At 35.0% G+C, this 24,635-nt stretch overlaps 1 protein-coding gene across 2 annotated transcripts in view; it reads right to left on the reverse strand.

The window, feature by feature from the left end:
• Window positions 1-24,635, reverse strand: part of CCSER1 (coiled-coil serine rich protein 1) — a gene marked incomplete at both ends in the record, with an annotated part of 1,131,842 nt that overhangs the window by 622,331 nt on the left and 484,876 nt on the right. For both annotated transcript variants that reach the window (XM_084233722.1, XM_084233723.1), the window contains one exon: window positions 21,580-21,663. In XM_084233722.1, coding sequence (XP_084089848.1) covers window positions 21,580-21,663 — 84 coding nt within the window. The remainder of the gene's footprint in view (window positions 1-21,579; window positions 21,664-24,635) is intronic.

Consider the following 24,635-nt stretch of genomic DNA (forward strand, 5'->3'; position numbering starts at 1 on the left):
CTTCCTTTCTGTGATAGACTAACTTGCTTTAATCTGGATTTTTCACAGTCAGTCCAACTATTCTATTTATTTAAGCAGTTGTCTTGGAGAGTTCTTAACTCCTTCGTGTTCTTTTTTTTTTTTTTTAGAATTTTATCTATCTATCTATCTATCTATCTATCTATCTATCTATCTATCTATCTATCTATCTATCTATTTATACAAGTACTGGGTACAGTCAGACGCATGGGAGGGTGAGAGAATTCACCAGAGCCAGAGCGGAGAGTAGAACAGACAGAGTGTCAAAGTACACTGCTGAGGGGAGCAGCAGGTGGCAGGAGAGGTCTGCGCGCCATGTGGGACCCTCGCCTGGCAGCCGGTGATGGAACCGGCGCTGCAGAGGCTATGGACAGCTTCCAAACCCAGCGCTCAACCGCTGCACCACCACCGGGGAGACCCCTCCTTCGTGTTCTTATTAGTGAAGTCAGAGAGTCTTTTTATCAATAAAATGATTCACAATGTTATTCCAAAAGTTTAGTTTAGTGTTTTTTTTTTTTTTTAACATTGCAAGTTTCTCTTATATACCAGCAGCTACAGCATCCCTGTAGATAAACAGGGTCATTCAATACCTACATTAATTATTTTCTATCCTCAGACTCAGTTACCACCAGCATCTTTTGACTGAATCCTGGATGCAGAAACCATCGACATGGAAGGAAGACTGCAAGACATGCATAGATTTACAACTGTGCAGGGGTCTGCACCCCTAACTCTCACCTTGTTCAGGAATCAAATATATAATATCTTATATGGTAAATTATATTATTATATTATATCATCATATTCATTATCATTGATTTCAGCATGACTTACATACTCAAAACCAAATCTTTTTGGCTAATGATTATAACCTGAAAGAATAAAGGCACAATTTAATTATTAGTCCTTTATTTATACTACTCTTTAGGGTAATTCTTTTTCTTCTAGTATTTCTATTTTAAATCATGAACTTCTAGGAAAATGGGAGTATGATTTCCAGAATTTTTCAATTCTCTAAACCATGCTTCAACAATAGGAATGCCTTATCTTTCTGGCGAGATTGGACAAAGGATGAAACATGGGGAGGTCATCTTTCTAACAGTCTCTCTCTTTTTTTTTTTAGATTTATTTATTTATTTATATGAGCACTGGGTACAGTCAGAAGCACAGGAGGGTGAGAGAATTCACCAGAGCCAGAGTGGGGAACAGAACAGGCCGACTGACGAGGGGAGCAACAGGCACGACAGAGAGGTCTGCATGCAATGTGGGACCCTTGCCGGAGGCTGGGGATAAAACCAGCGCTGCAGAGGCTGTGGGCAGCTTCGCAGCACAGCACTCAACTGCTGCACCACCAGGGGTAGCCCTCTAATGGTCTCTCTTTGAATAAGCTCATCAATTAATTGGGATTTTATGATTTTGATCCTTGTTCCCTGTAAACATAGATAGACCAGGGTTTGGGAGACTGCCTTCTGGAAGAAATTCATCTTTTCTTGTGGTCCCATTTTTGGGTTTTAATGAATATAATTAAGTTTGTTTGCAGCAAGTTTAATAAGCATAAACTTTACAGATCTGCATGTCTGTGTTATCTGTGTGCGCCTAGATTCCATATATTGAAATCAAATCTTCAACATGATATTATTTGGAGGTAGAGGATTGGAGATAGAGAATTAGGTCACTTTTAGGATGGGGTTATTATCCTTAAAAGAAGATGCCAGAGAGCTAGCTTGTTTCTTTATTCTATGTGAGGATAAAAGAAAAAGTTGGCAGAAGAGATCCCTTAGCAGAATCCAACCATGCTGGCAGCCTGAGTTGAGACTTCTAGAATCTATGAGAATAAATTCTTGTACTGTAGAAGTTACCAGTCTATGGCATTTTGCTACAGGCAAGATATAATGCATATGGAGGGCACAGGTGCATGCCTTATACCAGGTTTATATTTCACTTGTTCCATAGTCTGTTGCTAGAAGCTATAGGAAAAGTTTGCTCACATTTGTTTAAACATGCCCTAGTTACATACATTTATATACATGCATGTTTATATACATGTTTGATGAGCTAACATTTGAAAATGTGTTATGTATGTTAAACCTACCTAAAAATACTATGTGATATTAATTGCTTATATCTGTGGATTTTTAGATTTCCCTTATAGATTACAGATTTTGGCTTGGAGAAATATTATATTTCTCAAAACACTTAACAGTGTGGAAGACACAAAATACACTTGATGGTTCACAGGTTGAAAATTATAAAACCATTCATTTAAGTTAAATTTAAAAATGTATTTTATGAAAGAATATAGTTTAATATACATATTTCAATAATCTATTTTAATTATGAGAAAAATTAATTACATTGAACAAAATGCTTTAAAATAATTATCCAAGAAATTTGAAATATGACTTCTATTCTAAAAACAAAAATAATCCATGAGACCCATTTAATTAAAATGTTTACTCATTATGGAATTGAAGAACATCTTAGTTTATAGGATTTATTTTCCTTATATGTGTATATGTGGCTGACACAAAATTATAATACTATGTCAAAATATACAAATATTTATTTAAATTTTAATAGATTAAAAATACTGGATTGCCTGTCAGGAACTCTAGAATTGAGTCAGAGAAGGCCACAAAGAAAAGTGAATTCACATGGAAAACCTGTGAGACGTGTCTCAGCACAATGTGCATCTGCTCATTCATTTTAAACTATTAGAAAATTTTTTCTGTAGTTTCTGATATATGACTAAGAAGCCTTCGTCATGATGAAGAACCCAAAGGTTAGCTTGATCTAAATTGATCATGTTTCTGTACAATACCAGAAAGATACTTGAAAGAGGGGCCTAAGTGAGGACAGATGAAAATATACATGTCAACTCTGTATTTGCCTAAGAATGTCCTACCCACAAAGAGCCATACAATTTCAACATGAATGAAGATAACGAACCTCATGCCAGTTCAGAACAGTGGTCCAACTATCTCAGAATATTGGGGAGGTGAGCAAATTAGAAAGTTTTTCCCAAATACTGAAAGCTGTCAGTCATATTTGAAAATACCAGTTTTAAAACGTAGATTCTTTATCACTGAATTTTTCTTAATTCCATAAAACTTAATCCAGTAGGAAACATGAGCCATTACATCCCATACCTTGTGTTGCCTACAATAAGGCAAACATTTCTCAAAGGCATATGATTTTCTAGACTGCCGCACAGTTCTCCCAGATGTCTTGCATGCAGATAAAACAATCTGGTATAATCTATTTCAAGTTGGCAAAATTAAACTATATTCTAGTTGGATATGTTTCTCTGGGAAAATCTGGTCTTTCCTAAACTTTCATATCTGATGAGAGTTCCAGGCACTATTGACAAAGCATTAGATGCTATCAGTGATGTACATAGAAAGAACAGAAAATATCTTGTAACCAGATTTAAGAAAAACACACTGAGGTGACAAATTCCATGTACCTTAAAAACACACAGTGATTTTAAGGGTATCACTAAACTGATATTATAAATGTTTTGTGTGTTGGGGGGGGAGAGGTGTGAGTGGAGGGGAGGAGGTGCTTCATAGCTCCAAGCCAATAAATACTTCACACCATAAAATATTCCTTAAATATGAAGGGATAAATATGTCTAATATCAATGCATTTAGAAATTTGAATGAGAATCATTTGCAGATACAATCAGTTGCATTACTTTAGAAAAAGTTAAATTAAAATTCCAAGATAAAACATGGATAGATGCAAGTGAAAAAAAAAGTACTTTAAAATAAAACAGATATTAATTGGAAAAAAGTCAGGTTTAATGTAGTATAGTTCTTATTTTGCATTAATCATAAATACCTGAAAACTATCCACTATAATCCTAGAACAAAATTAATATTTTCTTTCTCTGCACTGTAATTAGCCAAGGAAACTTAACATTAAATTGGAGGCTGTACTGAGAGTACTAATTCAAGCATTTAGCATTAACATAGGGTTTAGTATCAATTCATTCAGCTTACTGAGGTACAAATGTTCAACTTAACCTTTTTGAATCATGCATGAAATTCCGATGGCTTTAAGTTGATTGTTAAATGAGAAATAAAAAATTCACTTTATTGTTTATCCTGCTCTTTAATAATCATCTTGTGAATATTAGAAAAGGAAATAGACTTCTTTGTGAAGACCAATAAATACAGATCATATGGAAGATTTCCTTTAAACTGTGAAAATACATAAACATTTACTTAAAGTTACTTACATCACACTTGAAGGGTTTATTTCAATTGAGGAATTAGGAATTTATTTTGATTACTAAGACTTAATTCATTAAGTAAATATTAGAGTATTTATGAGTCATGAACAATTTTATGCACTGGTTCTTAATACTAGGAACCTGGTAGCAGTGAACAAGTGAAATATTTTTATAGGAATACACAAATATCTTATCATAAACTTTTTTTTATGCCAAGAAAAGAAAAGTTCCAAAGAACAGATCTAATGAGAGGGTTATTAGTAGTCTCCATAACTTTAGTGGTTAATCTATATTCTTTGAACTAAAGAGAGGGGAATTACATCCTTGGTTATTGGAAAAGCATTGAATAATAAAAGATCAATTGCTTTCAAAGCTACAATGAGTGCATATCTCTCTGCATCTTCAAAGATAGAATATAAAATAAATAGGACAAAATATTTTCAATTTTTCAGTAGGTTAGGATCTTCCCATTTACACACAGGAAACATAGTCTTTAGAAAAGACACAGTATTTTACCTATACAAGAATACTATAAATTGCAATTTACTTGTTCCATAAATTTGTCTCAGAGAGTAAATACCATTTTTTTCTCAAAGTATAAATCTACAAAATGCTGGAGAACACAGGCTTGCCAGTGTCCTTTGGCATGAATTTCAAATAACTGAATGCTTCTGAGTAAAATAAGAATGTAGACAATTTTGAAAATTTTGGAACTGACAGAAGGAATAATGTTATTAATGGAGGATCTAACATGCTTCTAGAAAGCAATATTTCTTTATGTATCACTTAGATAATGGAAGTATGGTAATCACACTTGAGTATGCATGAGAAGAATCATTGAACAGGAAAAAAAGACCACTCAAAGCAATTAACATGCTTAAGTTTTTAGTTTTTTTAAGAATTATATGTCTTTTTTACACCTCAGAAATAACTGAAGTAGCTGAAATAGCTCAGGTGTGAGGGACTGAAGAAAACATTGAAGCTTCATGTTCATGTAGTTTGATTATCTGCTGTGGCTCAGAAAACACTGTCATAGTTTTGGTTATATTATCAAGTGTTCTATCTACACATGTGTTATTAGCTCTTAATAACTACATGTAGCTAACATGAACAATTTTTATTCATTTGTAGACATTTCCAGTAAGACAGAAATTTGAAACGATAGAGTTAATTGAAATTTCATTTTGTTTCAGGAAAATTATCCATCTGATATGCACTTATTTTAATTTACAATTGACAAAAGAACAACTAAAGAAATGTGTATTAATGCCAATGAGTTAGGAAAAAACTAGTTAAATATTAGTAACTAAGGCTTGTTGAAAAAGATGTCATAACCTAAATTTTAGTAATGCTATTTATGATAATTATTTAAAAAATAATTAAACATAAATTGTATGTGCTATATAAGTGAGAAAAAAATCATAGCACAAAATACATAATCACTATAATTTCAACTATAAAAACAAGGGGGGACTATATGCATTATACTGGAATAATGGAGTACTGGTAACATATATTCTCTTCTAACCCAAGATAATTTTCATAAAAAATATAACATTCCAAAAAGATATTGAAAATAAATTTTACCTAATATTTAGCCAATCTATTATTTTAGGCAAAAAAAAAAAAGAAAGAAAAGAAAATCCCTCCTACAATATGCAAATCCCTCACTGCAATATGCAAATACTTCTTTATGAAGTAGCATTTGTTGTTGATATAATGACAGTTGTGTTCATAAAGTTTCTCTGATGAAATTAAGTGTTACTCGTGCAACCTCAAGTTCAATTACATCAGATGGGTGACATTAAACTTGCCATATGTCTGCTTTTACAACATATTGCATATAACTCAAACAAATCATGTAGCCAATCTTAAGCAATGTAACAGGCAGAGTGTTATATTCTTAGCAGCTTGATTATTTTGCTAAAACAAATATGCCTATTCTGACAAATTCAGAGGAGGAAAAAATCGACTTTCATCAATGGAAATTATATAATGATACAGTTATTTTAAATGACAGATAAGATTATCTTAAGATAAGCAATGGAGTCCCAGATCTCAGTATATAAAATGATAGAGAACTATGAATATGGTACCTTTAATTTTTAATTGAAAAGGTCATATTAGCTAAGAGGTAAAAATTAGTAAGCAAATATCCTTTCAATTGATTCTATCCCACATTTCTCTCTTCCATAATAGGGCATGTCTTTACATATTAAGCATGAGGAAGTCTTAAGCAAAGGTGCACATAGCAATAGCAATGTTTCAAAGTATTCCTCAGCCTCTCATCTTCTGTTTATTTAGTGGATATGAAAGTTCTTTAATTGCGTTGAACCTTGACTTCCCGTTTACAACATATTAAGAATAATAAAGCTGGGCCTCCCCTGGTGGCACAGCGGTTGAGTGCTGGGCTGCGAAGCTGCCCGCAGCCTCTACAGCATCAGTTCCATCCCCAGCCACCGGTGAGGGTCCCACATGGCACGCAGACCTCTCCTGCCGCCCACTGCTCCCCTCAGCAGTGTATTTTGTCGGTCTGCCTGTTCTGTTCCCCCCTCTGGCTCTGGTGAATTCTCTCACCCTCCCGCACTTCTGAGTGTACCCAGTGCCTGTATAAATAAATAAATCTTAAAAAAAAAAGAATAATAAAGCTGACAATTCAGAATAGCTGAGAAATGAATACAAACTGAGAAATGAATAAAGACTAAAAAGAAGGAAGAGCAGAGGGAGGAGGCACTTACATGGATTGAACATCTATTATATTGGTGTTCAGTGTGTTTTAGTGCTCAGAAATTTTGATTAAAAATCAAGTCTCTCTTTTTTTAATGGTAATTTATTTATTTGGTGTTGCTCTCAATCTAGTTTGTTCACTTGGAGGACAACTGACGAAGGTTATGCAATTAGAAGTAAAGGAAGGGTGGGTATAACAGTATCAAAATCTCAAAGTCCATGTACAAGTTAATCTTGAATAGCTGTGGAGTAAATGAAGTACTGTGAAATGGCCAGGTGTTGAGAATTTACAGAAAGGAAATTTGATGATTGTGTCTGGGCTATCACGGGAATTTTAAGGATCTCTCATTGCAAATCCACCAAGTTTCATGAACTTTAATAGCTCAGAGACTCCCTATAACGACTAACTTGAAATAGTCATAATTTTTTCTTCTCAGCCTGATACTCCATGAATCTCTAAATACCTTAAGCAGTAGGGAATAATTTAAGGAACAATACAGCACGTTTTTTTCTTTATAGCAAACAATCAAATTTTATATATATGTACATAGACTCATTCAGTGATATCTTGTAGTTCTATAACTGAGCAATTTAGTTATCATCTTTGAGCCTTAGCCTTCTGGATTATAAGAAACAAAAAGCTACTGAAGGGGGGAATAAATCAGGAATGTAGGCAGTTTGGACCATGAGAAGCCTCAGCCTTGATAACAGCTTGTAAAAGAGGAAATTTTACAGGTTGGCCACCCCACGAGCAAACAACTCTGTTGATCAAGATCAGCACAATTTGCCCCCAAGAACCAGACACCATCAGGTTAAGGAGACCCCAGCCCCGATTGAAGACAAACAGCGACAACCAACCAAGAGAACCCATTGTGCAGCCCTGCCAATCAAAATGACAGAGAGTCACACTCCTTCTCCCTTTATTTTTGAATAAAGCTTATAAGCTCATTTCCTGCTCCTCAATGGCTACCCACTAAGGACCTTCTCTGCTCAGAGAGGTGTCCTTTCCTACTTATCCGACAATATATTTTTTTACCTTTCTGCCATACTCAAGTCTTGACACTGAATTCTTTCCTAAGGGATACAAGGACCTAGCACCAACTCACATAAGAGTCCCGCTCTCCATTTCCAATCCCAATTCAGCATGTCTGGGGTGACATGAGATACATAAGTGAATTTCCTAACATAATACTGACACAGAGTATAGGCACAAATTTGTCTGATATGTTTCTCAGTCTATTACACTTTTATCAACTTAGGTTAAGAACATACTTAGGATTTTAATTTTATTTTTATTCTTCCATTCACCTTTATATTTTACAGCAGCTATTCTTTGGTATCATGAACTTCCCACCTTTAACTACTTGTCTTTACTTACTGCTCACATTTATCTTAAAAAAAAAATGGATTTTAAAGACTGCTATGACATTGTATTATTTCATCCAATGTTTTTTTCTTTTGAAAATGAGAAGCAGGGCCTCCCCTGGTGGCACAGTGGTTGAGCGCTGGGCTGCGAAGCTGCCAGCAGTCCCTGCAGCGCCGGTTCAATCCCCAGCCACCAGCGAGGGTCCCACATGGTGCGCAGACCTCTCCTGCCGCCTACTGCTCCCCTCAGCAGTGTATTTCGTCGGTCTGCCTGTTCTGTTCCCCGCTCTGGCTCTGGTGAATCATCCCATCCTCCCGCGCTTCTGACTGTACCCAGTGCTTGTATGAATAAATAAATAAATCTTAAAAAAAAAAAAAAAGAAAATGAGAAGCAGACTACAGTAAGGGCCATATGTATGTATGTGTGTATATATACATATATATATATATTTTTTTTAATTTCACTATTTTGTTGAATGTTGTTTCCTTTGGTTTCTAGTAATTTTAGATAGAATCAATTTTGACTTGCCCTTTCCTCTTTGCTTCTAAAAATTTTTCCCTACTCTTAGATCATTCTGCAGCTCCATTTTCCTCTGCCATATCATTGCCATTAATTACTGTGACATTTTGTATTGAGGCTTTTTCACGCCCTCAGCCCTGACTTGTTTGGTCTCTAGAACGTTGCAGGAAATGACACAAATCCCCACACCTCTTCCCTCTGTTCTCCCTATCTTACTTCTTCCAAATTACACAGTTTAATAATGTGATTAATCTTGCTTTGTTCACTAAAATTTTCCTTAGCAAATGAATGAGCAAGGACTAAGACAAGTTGTATTCATTCTGTCAAATGTATACTGAATACCTACTTTGCTGGACATTAGGAAAATAACAATGACAATGATCGATCATTAAGGAGCTCATTAAAATGGAAAGAAAAGTATGGACATGTTTGAGTCCAATGTGGATGCCCTGGGAGGTCGCTCTCCCAGGCTCTGTCATGTAGGTAGTGCAGAGCAGCACAGGGCACTGCCCCATAATGTATAAACCCTCTCCAGGATATTGTAGACAAAGCAAGTCCATACTTGCAGGAATGCATATTTTTGCAGCTTCTCAGTGTCCTGTGGACCATGACTGAGGAGACAAACCATGCAGGAAACATCTAGTATACTAAAATTTTACATGTGAGAAAGACTGTAAATTAAGCCTTTTTTTTTTTTTTTAAGAAAAGACATGCTTGAGGGTCTCCCTGGTGGCACAGGGGTTAAATTCCAGTGCTATCAAGCAATGGGCAGCCATTGTAGCAGGAGTTAGATCCCAGACCAGGGAGCTGACCCACATGGCACAGCAGACCTCTCTTATCTTGCCCGCTGCTCCCCTCAGCAGTGTATTTCAGTCAGTCTCCCTGTTCTGTTCCCCACTCTGTCTCTGGTGAACCCTCTTATCCCCCATACCTCTGGCCTATACCCAGCTCTTATAAGCATAAATAAATAAAATAAATCTTAAAAAAAATAAAGACATGCTTGAGTAGGACAGGTGAATACATAGGAAGGGATCATAAGCCACACTTCTTGTGGAACCAATGGTGAGTTAAAGTTTGAATCCTCTTGATTCCTTACAGAACTTAAAAATGGTCCTAGAAATGCTAAAATAGTTGGGGAAATAAAACTAAATATTTCATTTATTTTTTCATCAAGTGTGTAATTTTGTCACAAATATCGGATATCCATTGATGTTTGTTTGGAAAATTCTTTTTACAATCCTCAGTTTGTACTTCACCATGACAGATTTATTGATGCTATGAAACAGACATATGCTTGAATTCATATATTATATAGACACAGAAACATTTGAGATCATTAAAAACATTTGCGTGCTCACTTTTTAGATAAGATAATTAGCTTTTACTTTCTTCCTATCTTCATCATCCTGATAAAGCTAAGACAAGGCTTTTACAAGTGTTTCTTTTTTTTTTTTAATATGATTCATAGAGTGTGTTTAACGCAGGTGTGAGGCATGTCCATAAAAAATGACATGGTAACAAAAACTGCAACAGGTGCATGTGTGATGTCCCATTCCTTTTCTGAGGGAAGCCACTGTGCCCAGCTATACAACTATGAGAAGTCGCTAAAGGTGATTGGTATGGCTCCTGTTTTGTTTTTATTTTTTTTTTAATCACAGAATTTCTTTCTTAACTACACAAGTCTGACTGCTAATACCTGGCTAAGCAATCAATAAACTGGAGCTATTATTATTTTATGCTGCTGATAATGTAACAAAGAGAACTGTGGTGTCCTATTGAAAAGCACTAACATTGCAGCTTTGTAAATTTATAAACATCTGATGTAATAGGAGAAAAAAATATGTGTATGGTGCCAGGCAGATTTTGTTTTAAATCCTATCACTTACTATGCAGACTTGAACAAATCACATAATCTTTTTTAATTTCAGTTTTATTATAGATGAACTGGAAGTAATAAGCACTTTGCAATTTTATTATGAAAATTGAAGGCAATAATAAACCTAAAGCACTCATCAGAGCAACTTTCAAAGAGTAGAAGCTCAGGAAATAATGGCTATTATTATTTAAATTATCTTTTATGCTTGTCTCCTGTATTGGAATGTGGGCTTCTTGAGAAGCACTCCATCTTGTTCTATTTGTTAACCCTTACTGCAATCAAAGTTCCTAGGTCAAGCTGGCTTTCAAACTTTCAAAGATAACCTATTGTGAAGTAGAACATTGAAAGAAATGCCGCTGGGACAGTTTTCTATCTTCAGGAAAATGGAAATGTACTGAGCCTTGCCCCCTCCAGCTGCTAAGTGCAGACATGGTGGTAACCACAAGGAATGCAGAACCCCACCTTATATCTGATATTTCTGAATAAAATGAAATTTTAAAACCAAGCAAAGGTTCACTGATTCCATAAAACAAGCCAGATGACCTCAAAAGGAACAAAAGGGGTTTCAGTGTATATCACCAATTATGGAAAGGAATTTAGGTGACATCCAGGAAGATTGTAAGCCCCTCAGTACTCAGCCAATGAAAAAAAAAGGGGGCAGGGACTTACACACTAGGGTATATAAACTAAACAAAATTGTGTATTAGTGTACCTGCCAATTTGCAGACATCTGCCCTGCAGGAAGCAAAGTTTCACTTCCTGTTGCATTCAAACTCTCTGCATCTGCTTTTGGGGTTCGGACAGGTGAGGTTACTTCTCACAATGCCTCACACGCATACACACATGCATACCTACATATATGCATATAACATGGGTATACTCATACTAATGGATATATATGTGTGTGTATACATATCCAAATTTTCCCGTTACATATTTATTAACTACCTTAATTATTTGGAAATGTGTGTGTTTTGCACTTTTTAATTCTAAGTCCTTAGCTACCTTTATGTCCTGTTGACTACTTTATTTTTTTAAATTATTTTAATTTTATATATTTTACATAATTTTTCATTTTTGTACAATGTATGCATTTTCATCTTGGTTATAGTCCCTGTAAAATTCCCAGCACCCTTCTTTTGATCCTACCCCCTTCTCCCCCTCTGTAGTGTGTCTCTGGTTTATAGTCACCTGTTGATTTTGATTTTTACTTCATTATAATTAGTATTTTTCCTGGTCCCTTATTTGGGTTTTCTAAATTCCTGCTATAAGTGAGACTATCCGGTATTTTTCTTTTTTCTCTTTCACTGAGAATGATCCCTTCTAGCTCCAGCCATGTGGCTGCAAATAGCATGAGTTTATCTTTTGATTGCTGAGTAATATCCCATTGTATATATGCACCACATCTTCTTGATCCAGCCATCTATTTTTAGGCACTTGGGTTGTTTTCATAGTTGACGTATTGTATTGTAAATAGTGCTGCAATAAACATAGGGGTGCAGGTGTCCTTTTGAATAAATGTTTTTGTGTCCTTTGGGTAGATACATCACTTGTAATCAGGGAAATGCACATCAAAACTACAATGAGATACCATCTTACACCAGAGAGAATGACACATATTAAAAAACAAAACAAAACTGTTGACTACTTTAATAGATTTATTTGGCAAATTATGATAAACACAAGAAAACTGATTGTTTATATCAAATGAAATGTAAAAATATAGCTAAAACTACTATAAGATAATCTTTATAGATTAATGAAAAATACAAAAATACCCAACAACTCTATGTATAATCATAGCAATGTGACAAATTTGGCCATAATATGACTACATACTCATCTTAAAACTTATCTTAAAGGTAAAAGACATTCATATTAGCATTTAAATTAACCACAAATATTTTCCTACATGTATGCCGTACTGCAATATGACAACACTTTGTGATAAAGACATAAATAGGTAGGATTGTCAAAACAAGTGCTGCAGAATATTAAAGATTGTATCTTTTTGGCAGTTCTCATCAGAGTAGTGGAGTGTATAAGGAACAGGAGGCAAATCTCCATCATGTATCACAGGATATTGTCACATTCACACTCTACATTTGTCTCACAGACCTGAGAAGGAGAGTAATTACTGCTGAGATAAGCTTTTTCTGGAATATATGTAATTAATTCTCCTGAAAAAAAGAAAGTAGCCTGACACTTTAATAATGTTTAAATATACCTAATCTATTTCTTTTCTGTTCCTAATGTTTCCTAAATATGAGAAAGAAAGAGGATTTGAAAGTACTTACATCTGTCTGTTCTTATGTAAATCATCCATGGGCCTGTAATATTCTATCTTAAAATGACTGGCATGAAATAATACCACAAATTATAATAGAATGTAGACCAAGTGGGGAATTACTTTTAAGATGGATTCAGAATATGATTTTCATGCTAAAAAGAATGTTTCTTTTATCAAGTAGGAATTATTCTGTTATTAAAGATTCAAGGACATGCAATTTTATTCAATTTGAATTCTGAATATATTTCTAAACTAAATCAAAATTATTCTTTGCTCCAGATACTTGATAAAGTGTTATTTAGCCATATGTATTTCTTAGTCAGAGTCTTTTATATTTAGTTCCCTTTTTATTATGCATAGTAACCTGATTACACATAATACTATACTTTTAGTTCTTCAATTGCCTTCAATTTTTCAAAATTCATCAATTCTTTAAGAGCCTTTATTCAACTTCATGCTTTGCTATTCAAATGTTAACAAATAAGCTGAGAGCTTGTTTTATATTTAAATAAAATAAATGACATTTTAAACGACTGAGGAAAAATGATTGTTTATGTTTACTTATACTTAAGAACATAAATTTCAATGTTATGAATGAGAACAAAGAAGGCTTACCAACACAAAAAGGGGTATATTTTTTTTAGCTTCTTTTATGTGATCTAGCTTTCTCAAGTTAATCTTTATAAGAGAAAAAATTGTTCAACTAAGTGGTGTACCTACTATATGGAATGCGTGGGACATGTCACTTTGAAAAATCTCTTCTATAAGAAAATCTTAATTTAATAATCATGACATAAAATAAATATTAGCAATAGCCAGAATAACCTCAGTTGTTTCAAACTTTGTTGTATTGAGAAATGTGACAATGAATGATCATGTCAAAAAAAAAAGATTTTTAATAAACATAATATTTGTCTAATGAAAATTGTAAAAGATAGCGGGCCTCCCCTGGTGGCGCAGTGGTTGAGCGCTGGGCTGTGAAGCTGTCCGCAGCTTCTGCAGCGCAGGTTCCTCCCCGCCGCCAGCAAGGATCCCACATAGTGCATAGACTCTCCTGCCATGCTCGCGCTCCCCTTAGCAGTATACTTCATGGGTCTGCCTGCTCTGCTGCCCGCTCTGGCTCTGGTGAATTCTCTCACCCTCCCGCACTTATGACTGTACCCAGTGCTTGTATAAACAAATAAATAAATCTTAAAAAAAAAAGATATCATTTAGGCAACTACTAAATCATATAGTTATGTAATGTTTTATGATTGTATTAGTTTTAAAAAAAAAACATACAATCTAACACAAAATAAAGATCAGAATTGAAGATGCTATTAAAATTCAGTGAAATATTTCAAAACAAGCTAAAATTTGCGAGTATTCCTTAAAAAATATATACCTCACAGTTCACATCCTATAAATTTATTTTAGATCTTAAGCACAAATAAATACTCAAAATGGTTATACTAAATAATAGAATTGAAGTAACAAATTCTATTCTTTCATCTTGATAGTAACTATGCTCAAATTGCTTATTTGAAGTTAGTACTGAATAATTAATGTGTAATGCCACAGGGATTAGAGACACAAACTGAAACTAAGGTTTGCTATAATCTCTGCATATGTTTCAACTCTATAACTGGGCATTCTCCTAATACACTTTCATTTTAGGCCCCTTGGATTTTTTTTTGACACAAGAAAGTAATGTTTACAATATACTTAAGTTTCATACTGGCAATAAAATTACACTGCACCTACAATATGAACTTCACTAAAGAGGTGAAGAAATAATATAAAATTTTCTCTTAAGTGAGGAAAATATGTTTCTGTTTTATAGCATTAAGATTAATAAAGTTAAGCTTAAGCTTAAAAATAATATATAATTTAATAGCTTTTATTATTATCATTAATTCTTACTTCAAGTCATTATGTTTAGACTTTTAGCCTAATCTGCATCTCTGCACTAAGTGTCTTCATGGGGTAAATTCATGAAATCCTCAAATATGCGTACTTGCTGTGAGGGTTATATGCTTAATATATAAAAAGTTCAATATATTTTACAAATCAAACACAACCACATTTAAAAACATATATCCCAACATTATTTAATTAACAAAAACAGTTCTCCTACCATTACTGATGCCAAATGGTGGTTCTTTTCCATACGTGCATTAATTAATTCCCTGCCCAATTACCAAGATACTAAGTAACGCTCAGTGAGGGTATGAGGCATATGTCACAGCTTTTCATCTTATTTCCTTTTCTGATCTAAACGTTAATAGTAGTTATTAGCAATCATCTTGTCTAGTTAATTGATTTTATTCTTACAGGTGACTTTTTGCTAATAAGAATCTTGCAGAGAATTATAATATGGAAAACAGCAGTTATAACTATTATCATTGGGTAGTTGTGGCTAGAAGTAGCATTCCATAAGAACTCTCTGATACTCTTACTTCTTTGTAACAGAATGTCCCTGTTGCCCAAAATTCATATGCTGAAGCCCTAACCTCTAAAGTGATGACATTTGGAGGTGGGGTGCTTGGAAGAGGATTAGGATTAGTTAATGATTATGGGGACCACATGATAGGATTAGTGCCCTTATAAGGAGGGGAAGAGTCACAAGATCATTCACATTTTCTCTATCTCTTTCTCTCTTCCCTTCTCTTCTACTCCTAAAGGAAAGGCCTTGTGAGGATATCAAAAAATAGCTGTTTATGGGCCTTCCCGGAGGCGCAGCGGTTGAGCGCTGGGTTGCAAAGCTGCCCGCAGCCTCTTCAGCGCCGGCTTGATCCCTGGCCACTGGTGAGGGTCCCACATGGCGCGCGGACCTCTCTGGCTGCCCACTGCCTCCCTCAGCAGTGTACTTAGGTCCTTCTGCCTGCTCTCCTCCCTGCTTTGGCTCTGGTGAATTCTCTCACCCTCCCGCGCTTCTGACTGTACCCAGTGTTTGTATAAACAAATAAATAAATATTAAAAAAATAATAATAATCTTTAAAAAAAAAGAAAAGAAAATACCTGTTTATGGACCAGGAAGAAAGGACTCTCCCCATATTGAATCTGCCAGCAATTTGATCTTGGACATCCAATACGCAGAACTATAATAAGTGTCTGCTGTTTAAGCCACTGTTTATGACATTTTATTATAGCAACCTAAGCAGACTAAGACATTCCCCCAAAACATACAGATCACAGGATAAAATCCACTAAACTCATCTAAATTTTTCATGTATTTTTCAAAAAGATATGCCTGTTTTTATTTTCTGCTTGTAAAAGTAATATGTAACTGATATTAAAAGTAAAGCACTACCAAATTATATAAAATTGAAACTGAATATTCTCATGTTACCTAAAAATTACTACTCATACTAGATTTTCTATGCACATATTTTACGTTATCATACCATAGTACTTAACATTAGTGGGGGTTTGGAACATAATTTAATTTTTGGAAAATGCTACTAAACAAAGAAGGGAAAATGTAAAGGGAAAAATGAGATAACAAAAGGCAAAATTATCAGTCAATAGACTTCACACTAATTTTATTTTATTATTTCTGAGTCTGTTTTCTTGAAGTTTTGCTGTCTTCACATATACTAAAGATTTCAGCTTAAACCGCTAATGTATCATAGTAACATAATAAGTTCAAAGATAAGCTTTTCAGTTGCAAACTTTTGCAATTCTAAATTCTGATTTTTTCTCCTTCACTTAATTTTTTATATCTACAACTCATCAATATATATTATATACAAACTATAACTACATAATTTATTTTATATTCTAATATTTAATATTTTACTCTTTAACATTAAAACATAGGCAAATTTTTATTTATCTATTCAAAACCAGTAAAGCTCATCAATAAGTATGCATACAAATTTCAGGGTAAATAACTCTAGACTTGTAGAAATTATTCTTAAGAGTGCAATTCACTTTTTCTTTAAAGAACAGAAAGGGACAACTTGAAGCTGACAAAATTCACTCATGTTATCAAAACGGTTAATAATGTGGATAAATTGCCCAAACAAAATTAATATATAATCTAAAATCAAAATTATTATTTTCAGTCCATTAGTGTATTTCTGCTTTTTAAAATCTACCAGCCTAGTTGAGAAAGAAAAGTTGAACCAAGGTAATAATTCTGAAATCATAGTGAAAAAAAATGATAATGTGTGAACTGTGCATTTAATGCTAGAAAAAGAATCAAAGAATAAAAAGAAACAAAATTGTAGCTATTTTTCTACATTTTTACTTGCTAATATTAAATAGGCATGAGTATATGTTGTGAAATAAATTCTGCCCCTCCCTAATTCATGTTCACACTCCAACCCCTAATGTAAGCTTTGGGAGATGCTTGTGTTTAGATGAGGGCTTGAGAGTGTTGTCCTTGTGACAGATTATCTCTTTATAAGAAGGCACATGAACGCCGCCTTTGGCCTTTCCTTGCTGTGCACTGAACAAAGGCCATATGAATAACCACCTGAAGTTACTACCTATAAGTTAGACAGAGAGCTTTCACCAGAACCCAATCATGCTGGCACCCTTCTCTTGGAATGTGGGCGTGTTAAATGTAGCCTATCAGACTCTACAAGTCTCCTTTCAGGTTAAATAAGAGCAGGCCACTTGATCACCCTGGGACAATGGGTATACATTGTGCCTTTGACTGATGTACTTTGCATCCCATAAACTGATCAGTGGAACTCTTGTTAATAAGAGTGGAACCACTGTTATTAACTGCAGGTGTCCGGAGTATGATTTACTGGATCAGTAGACTCATCCTCCCTAAATCCCTAAATAATTTGACCCACCCTTTTCTCTTTGTTCTCCTATCAATACAAAGGCTAGGACCTTGCTCTTTGAGCAGGATCCTGCATTGTACAGCCTGCTCCACCATTCCTGTTTCTTTTATCAGTGCAGTGTTGCTGAGGCTACATTGGACTTCTAGTCTCAGGGGCTGCCAAAAGTAAATTTGCTGCTGAAATCACACAATTTATGTTATTTTGCTGTGACAGCCATTGCAGCCTAAAACAAAACGCAAATATCTATTTATGTAATAGCAAAAGAAGAGGTCCATTGTGCAAAACCTTTGTTTTTGACTAGTGCAATGTACCACTTCATTGATAACTATAATTTAATCATTATGCTCTAAATCGTAGTTTCTCATAAAGGTACTTTTGTCCAGGGGGCATTTGGCAATACCTGAAAGGTGCTACTGGCATCTAGAGAGGAGAAGGCAGGGATGCCGCTAAATATCCTACAATGCACAGGACAAAGAATAACGTGGCCCAATACATCCATTTAAAAACAACTCTTTTTCCCCAACCCCAAATTCCACCTCAGTAACTTTTCAAAATACCAGGAACTATTAAAGTGGGAGACTAAGTAAGCAAATAATCATAACAAATAAAACTCTATTAACAATTAAATTAGATAAAAACCCTTTGTATAATTACACCTAATTTATTTTTGTAATGTATACATAGATAAAAACACTGTTAATGATAGAAGTGGTCAACGCATGAGAAACCCAAGTAGCAAACTAAGATGGTACTAAAGTATTACAGTTTATGATTCAGCATTATGATAGGATAGAAGTCAATAGCTTACTAAAATGTTTTGAAAATTTCTATTATAGGTAGGAAACCTAAAGTTTAACTTTAGCCTTGTCAAAATGTCAAGTTATTTATTATCAGGATCAGAACTACTAGGACCTAATTTTCAATGGACCTAACTTTGTTTTTATAGGGTTACCACACTGTGACCATGCTCCTAATCCAATTTTAATATTTTTTTCATTTTTAACAATGTAAATTCTTCAATAATATCTTACACTTTTTCATCTTTATCTAGATTTCTCTTTAATAAAAACAACTTTCAACAGTTAGCATTTTCTTTTGTTGAAGTATTCTACATGATTATGAACCTATACAGCACAAAAACTAAAATAGTGCTTTGAATGAACTACCTGTTACTAAGGACCGTTCAAATTTAAGGGGAATTAAAAAAACCCAAAAACTTGTGCACCATTATAGGAAATCAATCAAAAGAGGAAATATAGAGGACTCTTTTTTTTTTTTTTTGGAGAGATGGGTACCAAATTACTTTAATTAAAGCTAATCAATATTGTCTCTGGAAGAAAACATTTTTTTCTCCTTTCAAGTTTGACCATAGCTAACATTGAGAGAAATAATGAATACTTCCAAGTTTACATCTAAATTAAGCTTTCTATGACAAAATAAATGATACTCTGATGTGTTAAAAAAAGATAATCTCATGTTTTTTAATAAATATCTGAATGATCTTTAGTCAACTCAAAGATATTTTTGTATGACATAAAACAAAGCCTGATTAATACATATACCTATAGGACTATATTAAATATAGATATGGTTCTCTTACTTATAAATCATTCACTTAAATAGTTACAAAAGATTACGCCTCACAACTTAAGACATGTTCCTGTTGTATGTAGCGTTATTATTATTTTGAGTACTGTTTTATAAGCTGTCTAAAACTGCAGTAATATGCTCATGAGACCAATCATCAGCATCAACCTAATAATAGAAAACAGTTTAAGATCAAGTTTCAGTAAAAGGTAGGTAGTCAAGAGGCAGTAAAATATGCTCTAAATTTGTCTGATATAGTATTGATATATTAATATTTCTTGCAAGCTTTACTTCTATAAATTCTAATCTGACATTGTTAGGGGGAAATGATGCCCTGAGCTAATCCCATACAGGCTCTTTGGACCCCACCCCCACTCCAGACTATAGCCATCAAGACATTGGGAAAGACAAATCCCATCACCACCAAAGGGAAGGTGGCTGGGACCTGAGGGTGGAGTTGTGCAACCAGGTTGGATATAAAAACCAAACACATGGGCCTTGGGGGGCCTTCTATCGCTGGCCTCCTGGCTTCACCAATCCTGGCTGGCGGCCAGCTCTCAGAGTGGCATTTTGGGATTCCTGATCGGCGGATAGGGTAGGACTCATTTAAAACTTTGTCTCCCACTTTTCTCCCTGAGCTGTGCATTTCCTCATTTCCCCTTCCCTTGTAAATAAACCTTTTATTAACCTTTCGCGGGTGCCTGCAGTAGAGCATTGATAAGTCCTTTTAAGCGCGCGGGTGAGGACCCACAGTCAGGCACCCTGTTTTGTATCGGGGTTGCTCTACAACAACATCATAAAGAATATGATTAACTAGAATTTGATTTTTGATATTTATAATGAGTCAGGGTTAACTATGTCTTTATTTTACTGTGTTTCTAAGAATTCCTGATGAATTAAGCAATTCCTTTCTCATATATTTCTATTTCATTCTTGTTTCAGTGAACTATCATTTCCTATTTATAGTCAGAGTAAATGTTTTTTTTTTTTTTTTTTTTTTTTTTAAGGATTTGAAGATTTATTTATTTATTTACACAAACACTGGGTACAGTCAGAAGCGCGGGAGGGTGAGAGAATTCACCAGAGCCAGAGCGGGGAGCAGAGCAAGCAGAAGGACCAAAGTACACGGCTGAGGGGAGCAGCGGGCGGCAGGAGAGGTCTGTGCGCCATGTGGGACCCTCCTCAGGTGGCCGGGGAGCAGCTGGGGATCGAACTGGCGCTGCAGAGGCTGCGGGCAGCTTCGCAACCCAGCGCTCAACCGCTTCGCCACCGGAGGCCCCAGAGTAAATGTGTTTTAACGCAAAAGATATGTATACATAAAAGAGTTGAAAACACTCAGAAAAGTAATATCGACTGTTAATCTTGTACCTACTAAATGTGTTCTATGCTAGGAAACTATAGTTTATTATACTTTCTAGGATATCACATTAAGAAAAAAAATGAAAACATGAACTATATACATTTTATAATTTGTATAATTCTATATTATTTTGGATTATATAATAACTAATATTACAAATTAGTGTTGTCAGAAGGGAAGATGGAAGTGGAATGTGTAAATTGGGAAAAAGGAAGCAACTGTGTGGTAAAAATAGACTTGGACTTATAGTGGTGAACTTAATGCAGTATATATTTATACACACATGTTGATTTTCAATGATGCATACCTGAAACTTATTTAAGTTATAATGCAACATTACTTCAATAAAATAAAATTGGCATCTCCACTTTAAAAAAATGTACCATTAGTTTAATGTTTTTAAAAAATACTTTATAAAACAAAAATTTATCTCTGTTTGCAAGATTATTGAGTACTTGCCTTACACTACATGATCCTATCTCTAGATAGGACAGTATGGTGTAAGATCATGCACTTTTGCAAAATAATATATGAATTTAGCCTTCATGATTTTTGATAAATACAACTGAGATATTTAATTTTGGTTCAGTGATCCCTTTCTGCAATTATCTGAAGTTCACTATAAATATTGAACAATTTTTAAAAATATATTTTTCAGTTTACCAAAGATCTACTTTTCATAACTTAGGGTTATAAAAATTCAAATGTAATATTTAATATTTTAATAATAATAGCAGTAATATTAATACATTATTGTAGGGTTTATAATGAATAACCTTGCAAGGAAAGTACATGGATCAGATACTGCAATCACTTACCAGCTCTTCCTGAAGTTGGGAGATGAGTTCATCCCTCTCTTTCAGCTGCAGCTTCAGCACTGAGCACTCATCTTTCATTATGTCCTATAATAACATCAAAGAAATGGTATAATAGGCTTAGCCCTTTTACTTTGCTCTTGATAAGGAAAGTCAGCATCAGACAGTGGGAGATAATTGTATCCGACTAATGAAACTTAAATTTCCTCTACAATATGATTTTTTCATAATATATGCTAAGTTCCAAAAACAAGTCTATGCGGCCACAGATGGCATAATGTTATCTATGACATATTCACACACATGCACACATGTAAACATACATATGCACACAAACATTTCATAGACCAGTTTTTTTTCTTTCTTTATATATCCATTTGTCCCATATTTTTGAATTAAGACGGAAACTTGGAAACTATCCTAAATTTCTTTTCTCCCATTCCTAGGTACACTTAATCAGTGGAATAAAACCAAGTGTATTTTAAAATAAATACTTTACCTGCCATGATCACATTATTCATTCTCAAACCAACAGTCATGTTGCAGTCTTTATCTTTAATAACATGCCTGTGACTGTCCCTTTCATTAGTGCTATATCTTTGGAAATTAAATATCCTTTCTTTTGTATATACTAAGCTGCAGACTCTATTTACACAATACATCCAACATCTATTGTTTCTATTACTGAATGCTGATAACTCTCAGATACATGCTTAATCCAAACTATCTTCTAAGTTTCAACTCATAACTATTTACTGAACATATAATCAGCATTGTCACTAGACATTTCAACTCAACATTCATTTTAACATTCTTCTACACATCCCAAACTTTCCTTCTAACTATTTCTACCATTATTTTTTTTCCTAAAATAATAATTAGGAGGTCATTTATATAGTCTCAGCCCTTCCTCCTCTGAGACAATTCTGATACCAAAGTCTTTTATCTATATTTCCCTAAAATTTCTTAGACTCAGTCCTCCCTATTTCTTACTGAATTACTCTCTGTACTCACTGCCTCCTACCTGATTTTCTGCAACAGTTTCTAAATTGACTTTTTCTATCACTTTCTCTATCTTCCAGAGATATACTTCTAAATAGAAATTGATTGCATCACGTTTTAATAGCTAGTCACATTTTCTTTCAGGAAAACAATCAAAATTCTTTATTATAGCAGGCAAGCATGTGACATGCGACCTGCTTGGTTCTGGAGCTCCAAAGTTTTCCAACTTCTGATAAACTTTGCTCACTCCTAAGAACTAAAATGCAATATGTTTCATGTTCCCTTGCTCTTTTACAGATGCACAGCACTGAATTAATATTGTCTTTAACCATTTCTCCATTTTATTACTACCCATGATCCATTTCAACTATTACTCCTTATGTCACTAGGAACTTTCCCTGTTAGGTGAGTATTGCTTAGGGGTGAGGGCTTACACACGCACACTCCACACACACACTTGCACATATAAACTATTTTGCTAGCAGCTAGCATAGTCACTGATAAAATAAAACCTCAAATCCATATTTCTGTCATATAAAATTAACAGAAAAAATATTGACATTGAAAGAACTCTACTTTCTCTGAATCTCTTATCCTAATCTGAGTTGACAAGGAAGAAAATAGCTAATGGATTATAAAAAACAGAACTCATTTATTCTAGCTGTCACAGTATTAATGTGTACTTCCTTTATACCAAGCGATACCGAATATATGATTTTTGTTAAGTTTTATTTATTCATACATACAAGATCTGGGGTATAGGCCAGATGTGTGGGAGGGTGAGAGGATTCACCAGAGACAGAGTGGGGAACAGAACAGGCAGACTGACTGAAATACACTGCTGAGGGGAGAAGTGGGAGAGACAGGAGAGGTCTGCCACGCCATGTGGGTATCTCCGCGGCCCGCCGGGATCAAATCCGCACTGCAGAGCTGTGTACAGCTTCACAGCGCTGCACTCAACCACCTGCACAACCAGGGAGGCCCACAGAATATATGATTTTAATTCATTAATATCTCCTTTTATTTTCTGAAGACCAGTTTGACTGGGAGATGCTAATTATATCTGTTTGTCCCTTTTCTTTGTAGTAGTCATGAGACTGTGTGGGTAAATGGAATTGTGAGCCAGCAGAAAAGAGTTGCCAATGTTCAGTTTAATGACAAGAACTGAATCTCAGATTGAGTTGTCCAACATCTTGTTTGAACAGGCAAGCTAAATTACAGACTGGCTGGCCCTGCCTCTATATTTTGTTCAAACAACTTGGACCATAAAACTGATCAAAAGCACCATAGCTGACAAAAGATGTTATGCCTGGACTAATGATTGTTTCACGAGTTTCTAGAGGAGGAAGGCTGAGGATCCTACATGCATGGTTAGAATAAAACTTGACTGTGGGCCTCCCTGGTGGCGCAGGCGGTTGAGCACAGTGCTGTGAAGCTGTACGCAGCATCGACAGTGTGGGTTCGATCCCGGCTGGCCGTGGAGATAGACACATGGCGTGGCTGACCTCTCCTGTCTTGCCCACTTCTCCATTTAGCAGTGTATTTCAGTCAGTCTGCCTGTTCTGTTCCCTGTTCTGTCTCTGGTGAATCCCCTCACCCGCCTGCACATCTGGTCCGCACCCCAGTTCTCGTATACATGAATAAATAAATATTTAAAAGAAGAAGAAGAAATCTTACCTGAGAGTGACTGGAATCTCATTAGTATGCCAGCCTGCACTCCCCTGGGTGGATATTTTAGGGGCTAATAAAACGTGATGCGTGTAGAGCACTTGACCCATCTGCACATGACCCAGTTTAGCTCAGCCCAGAATTGGCTACGACATTGGTTCCCCTCTGCCCCAACTTAGTAGACCCACACCTTAAAAACCCATACCTAACTCCCTCCTAGGAGCCAGGATTAAATGTTCTCTTCTGGTTCTGCCTCCCTTGTGCTTGAGTACAAGTCCTTAGTATACTTTGCTGGTGTAGCAGACACTGTCTAGTGTATTCTTTCTCCTAGAGGTTTTCCAGACCCACATTTGTTGGAGTCTGTAACAGTCCTATTTCTCCCTTAAACT

The sequence above is a fragment of the Talpa europaea genome (genome assembly GCF_964194135.1).
Source record: "Talpa europaea genome assembly, chromosome: 5".
NCBI lineage: Eukaryota > Metazoa > Chordata > Mammalia > Eulipotyphla > Talpidae > Talpa > Talpa europaea.